The sequence below is a fragment of the Habropoda laboriosa genome, unplaced genomic scaffold (genome assembly GCF_001263275.1).
Source record: "Habropoda laboriosa isolate 0110345459 unplaced genomic scaffold, ASM126327v1 scaffold106, whole genome shotgun sequence".
In the NCBI taxonomy this organism is placed as follows: domain Eukaryota; kingdom Metazoa; phylum Arthropoda; class Insecta; order Hymenoptera; family Apidae; genus Habropoda; species Habropoda laboriosa.
The window spans coordinates 509,052-515,044 of NW_017100224.1; the positions used below are offsets into that span (position 1 = coordinate 509,052).

Sequence of the window (5,993 nt, forward strand, 5' to 3'; positions counted from 1 at the left end):
CGAGAATAGTACCATGTAATAAAAGTGGAAAGTTTTCATTAATTATTCTCGAAACAGTTTCCTATCTGCTCTCACACTGTTTTGTTTTTTATTTTTATTGTTTTTAAGTTGAGAAGCTCAAAAAATAGACGAAGAATGGGCAGTGGAATAATTTTCTTCGTAAAGAGCAGGTAGAGAGTTCATTTCTTAGAAGCAGAGTGGTTTTTTAAGTACAAACCTAATATGTAGCATGTTGTTAGTTTCGCGTTAGGTCGAATATTTTAGGTGGTCTTGCATTCCTATAGCACATTAGAAATTATATATCCGTCTTATATACTTATGTTGGAATTAAAATGTTATGTATGTTTTTCCAGTTCTATTTCATCATACATTTACACCTCTTTTAAACATAAGTCGTAATAACGTTTTATGTAATTAATGTGATATGTACACCATGTATGGGGGCAATGTAACTAACGTTTATGAATAATATTAAATTGCAATACTTGTAATTTTATGATGTTATTCTTTTAATGTTTAAGTAATAATGCGGTAATTTTTCATTAGATACCACGTATTATGTTTGTAGTTTCATTTCCTATATTTTTCATGTTTTTATTCATTTAGCATATCGAATTTTATATTTATATACAATAATACTAAAATAGATCGTTAATAATGGAAAGCATATTCTGAATTTAAATACGTACTATAACTATGTATTCCTTTTTGGTATGATAAAGTCGCAATGAAATGCATAAAAATTGTTTGTTACTATAAATTCAATGTAACATTTGATAAATTAATTACTAAATATAATTATCATTATTTTTTATCTATTATTAAATGTTATTTAGTTGTCATTGTAATAGTTGCAATTAAAAAATCGATGTAACAACTCAGTGAGATTATGTTTTTACAGTGTAATACAAATAAATTATCAACTACTGACTATGTTTTTGAAATAGACTTCCGAAAATAATTTATTAATATATACTATGTTACAATACAGAAACAACAGATTATGTACATGCTTTTTGTTTCATTGTATTATTTATTTATATTATTAGGTATTATTTTTCCAATTCTTCATGACTGTATTATGATTTTTAGTAATACACAAATAGTTAACCTTTGACAACGTTAATAATTTAGAAAATATTGACATCATGAATATTCTGTATTATAAATTATTCTGTACATTTTTTCAAAAGGATAGAAAAAATATCTATTATACACGAGAAGGTATTATATCTACATATAGCATATAATAATATAAAATACAATACTACATATAGCATGGAATTTAGATTCAATAATCTGTCTTATCACGTATTTATATAATTGCTATGTACATTTTATTTTGTCATAAAGCTCTGAACAGTAAAACTTTAAAAACGTATAAATTTTAAATATTTGCATTTGCAACTATAATACTGGTTACTACAAATCATAAAGGAAATAATAGTAATGCTTTACTAATGAGTTAATTAAGTTTTCATTTAATTTGCTTTAATTGTTTATTTTTATTCACAATATTTGAATATTTTTATATTTAATAATCATTGTTTGATGATATTTTTATAATTTTAAAAAGGAATAAAAATCTTGCGGTTTCAAATTTACGTAAATTACTTATTTCGTGTAAAACAACCTTAAGTCAGTAAACGTGGGATTCTTGAGTACGCATGCGTTGAAAATCTGCGGCTAGATTAATCTTATAATCAATCGGCATCTATAATGGATTGCAACATTTGTCTTAAAGGTTTTCAAATTTGTTTTGAACCATTACACAGTTTGAATGTCTTTATTGTATGTAATAAAAGTTGGAAATGCTTAAACTATAATCTACATTTAATGTAATAATATTAAATAATGATTCTATATTTAAATTATTTGTAGCCACACAGATTATGAATAAATTTATATAACATTTTTATAATATTCCTTTAAATATTGTTTTCAATTTTTAATTATTTTACATAAAAATGTAATATTTAAACTGTCATTTTTTTAAATTTAATAATAACTAAGATGTTAGTAGTCATTGAGTCATATGTAAATAAATATAGCTTTAACTAAATTCATTTTTTTGTTTTATACAGTTATAGTTATCTAACTGCAGGAAAAAATATAAAAATTTCTGTCTTCGCAATTTTAACAAAATTATATATAAAATAATAATTAAATTATGAATTTTAGATTCATAATCAAGTTATAAATGTACATAAGAAAATATATATAATTCAAATGCAAAGTAAAGATTTCAATTATGCTTTTAGGGAGGCAACATCCGTGAGCAACGACATCACAATGCGCATGTTGCTGCCACTGAGATTGGTTTTCGTTGCAGCAGGTTTGCTGCTGGCAACTACCAAAGCAAATGTTCATTTGCATCTACGTTCTGACACTGCCAAACATTTTGCCATTGGTGAACGTGAACAAGCAATTGCTGGAATCGAGGCTAGCCTTTTATCTCTTCTTGGTTTTGCTAAGAGACCAAAACCACAAGGTCCAGCTTATGTTCCAGAGTCATTAAAAAAACTTTTTATCAAACAAAATACAATTGGTATGGCTGATATTGCTAAACCAGGAATTCATGCCAGATCTGCTAACACAGTACGCTCCTTTTCTCATGTTGGTAAGTATATTCAGAATTATATTTATTTCTATATTTTTAAAATTATTTCTGAAATTAAATTTAATTTAATTGTAAATTATACTATATTTTTGAGTTAAATAATAATTACGTATTGTTTATAAAATAATTTAGTAAAATTTCGTATAAACCATTGAAAATAGAAGTTCTTCTAGTAATTATAAAAATGTTTTAAACATATTCTATGTTTACATGTAACAATAATGATTATGATTAATTTGAGTAATTTATTACTACTAATGCATTGGCATAGTATTTGTATTTTAATTTTTTATGTTTATTTTTTTAACACAGAGAGTGAGCTGGATCACAAATTTCAATCTCCAAATCGGTTTCGTCTTTCTTTTGACTTAAGTAGTATACCTTCAGGAGAAAAATTACAAGCTGCAGAATTAAGTCTTTCTCGCGTACCTATTTTAAGCCAAAATGATTTGAACCCAAAATTGGGTAGAATACTTGTATACGACATTTTACGTCCTGGTGCAAAAGGACATAGTGCTCCATTATTACGTTTAATTGACAGTAAATCAATAAATACTAGGAAAAATGGTACAATTAGCCTAGATGTTCATCCTGCGGTAGAAAGATGGATAAAGGATCCAAAAAATAATCATGGACTTCTAGTGCATGTACGTGGAACTAAGCAGGAGCATGTGCGATTGAAAAGAGGCACAAATGAAAGAAACGATACATGGGTTGTTAGCCGTCCAATGTTATTTACTTATACAGATGATGGCAGGTACTAAATAGTTTTTCTTAACTTTCTTAGATAAAAAAATAGCCAAATTTTACTCTTACGTTTTTCACATTTATAACATTAATTGTTAAGTTTAATTTCTCATTTCATAAATTTGTTATAATATTTGTATTTATTATTCATTTTCAATATTTTTACATCCAGTTTAGATTTGAAACTTCCATTGTTAACAAAATAAATTATATTTATTTATTGATGTTCTTTTCGTTATTTATTTTTTAATTCATTAAGTTAATAATTAATTCGTTTATCAGCGATTTTTATACAAAAAAACTCAATTATATAACACATAAGGCAAATTCTAATGTAAAATTAATAAATTATTTGAGTGTTAAATTAAAAACATTTAATATCTAGGTATAAAATGTCCTCTGCAAGCCAAATAATGGATCGTCGGGCTAGAAGAGCAGCACTTCGGAAAACTCGCCGAAAAGATGGACGCGAGAACTGCAGACGACATCCGCTTTATGTAGATTTCGCAGATGTTGGTTGGAATGATTGGATTGTTGCTCCTCCTGGTTATGATGCCTTTTATTGTCATGGTGATTGCCCTTTCCCATTAGCGGATCATTTAAATTCTACCAATCATGCAATTGTTCAAAATTTGGTTTACTCAACAAAGCCAAGCATGGTGCCAAAAGCTTGCTGTGTACCTACTGCGCTCAGTTCAATATCAATGCTTTATCTTGATGAAGAGAATAAAGTAGTTTTGAAAAATTATCAGGACATGGCCGTCCTTGGATGCGGATGTCGTTGACTGTTTATTGACTGATGTAGTAAACTGTTTTAACAATGAAAAATACATGTGCAATAAAAATGAGAATAGGCACTAAACATGCGGGAATAGGAATCTAAGATTTTGTTAGATTAAATGAATAGTAAATAATGCCACTTTTAGAGGGTACATTGAAATATTTACTAAATGTTTATACAATTAAGGCACATTTAAAACATTTGAAATTTATTGTATATGAAAATTTCAATCGATTGATTAATTGTCAGTAATTCAGATAATCCTGACTGCCTAACTAATCCTCTATTTATAAAATAAAAGGAGATCTGAATAGTTTACATTATGTATCAAGATTTTGATCGATCGATTGATTGCTATAAAGAATTTAGACAGTTAAAAAATAGAAACCAATTTGTTACGAATAGTTCAAGTACTTGGAAATTATATGTGCATAAAAAATATCACTCAATATAATTGATTATAAAAGAAAAAAAATGTTTAAAACTGTGTTAGGCAATTAAGGTTTTGATCCTTGTTTGTACTTGTGCCTTATTTTAAAGCATTTTACAGTTAAGGAAGGAGAAACATTTTTAAATGAGGATTTAAATCGAGGTAAATACGCGCGCCAAAATTTTAAGTACTCCCCTCTTGTTGGGAACATTTTTGGAATAATTGATTTGTTTGTTTTGATTATTAATTAACCTAAAAATGTTAATTGTTCAAGTAGAAAAAAATTCATTTGAACAAGTGTGCAATCAATTTTCTTTGACGGCGAGTGAATATATCACTAAATTCTTAATTTATATTTACCTACTAATTTTTTAATTTATTGTTAGTGATTGAAATTTTTGGGTTGAAAACTCTTCTATAATTACTCTTATGGTACCTTCAAATTTATCGTATATTAATCAAAAATTTGATACTAGATTTATAAAATTGTCTTTTTAATATTTAAACAAACGTATTTCAGACATTATCAAACAACTTTTTTAATCTGCAATAAATTAATCGAACATATTGAAAGTTTTTGTAGCAATGCACTAAACTTTAATAGAAAAAAAAAATTAAATATTTTTGTCATGTTACACTTTGTTAAAGATATTTAATTTTTTTTATCAAGTATGCATTTAGTATCCTTCTATTTTATTTGAATTAATAATGAATTCGAACAAGTTACAAGTGTGTGTGCGTGTACATATATAAACTTTTTTAATCGTGGAAATGTAAGTTATAAATGATTTAAATTTCGTCAATTTATTAATGTAGGGAAGAACTGATATAGTATTTTTCTTCTTTCAATAAATACTAAGTATATGAAAAATTCGCAATGGTAATATAATAACACTTATACATACAAATGTGTAGTTTAAAAAAACAGGTAATTAATCATTTTATATTTCATTGATTATTTTAGGAAATATTTAAGAATTTGCTGTTTTCTAATCTATTTAAACAATAACACTAGTTTTAATTCAATTTCTTATTATCTAAATTTGGTCTTTTGAAGTTTCTAAATTTTATTTAATTATTTGTTGAAGTTAAATGTAGTGCCTTTAAAACAAATAAATAACTCCTGTCATCAAGAATAAACCGTACCTGTCTGAGGAACAATTATTTATAATGTTAGCAAAGAAATCTAAGCGTATGTATATTTGTATAAAAAGCAAACAGAAAAATGGCGCTAAGATTTGAGATCGTTTATATTTTATGGCGCGCGTCAGCCTGTAAAATCTGTAAAATAGATAGAAAAAGGGACCAATGTAAATAATGCGTCTGTATAGTGAATTAGTATACATAGTATTCTATTCGATGTTTTTATTAATATTTTTACGTTCTTCGATTGTACACAAATATTGCGTGTGTAA

The 5,993-nt window shown here is 26.3% G+C and overlaps 1 protein-coding gene across 1 annotated transcript in view; it reads left to right on the forward strand.

The window, feature by feature from the left end:
* LOC108571101 (protein decapentaplegic-like) overlaps window positions 1-4,240 on the forward strand; it is a 6,253-nt gene extending 2,013 nt beyond the window's left edge. Inside the window, exons 2-4 of the mRNA XM_017933076.1 lie at window positions 2,262-2,620; window positions 2,933-3,377; window positions 3,753-4,240. Of these exons, the coding sequence (XP_017788565.1) occupies window positions 2,293-2,620; window positions 2,933-3,377; window positions 3,753-4,152 (1,173 nt within the window). The 5' untranslated portion in view covers window positions 2,262-2,292 and the 3' untranslated portion in view covers window positions 4,153-4,240. The remainder of the gene's footprint in view (window positions 1-2,261; window positions 2,621-2,932; window positions 3,378-3,752) is intronic.
* Window positions 4,241-5,993: the final 1,753 nt, after the last annotated feature.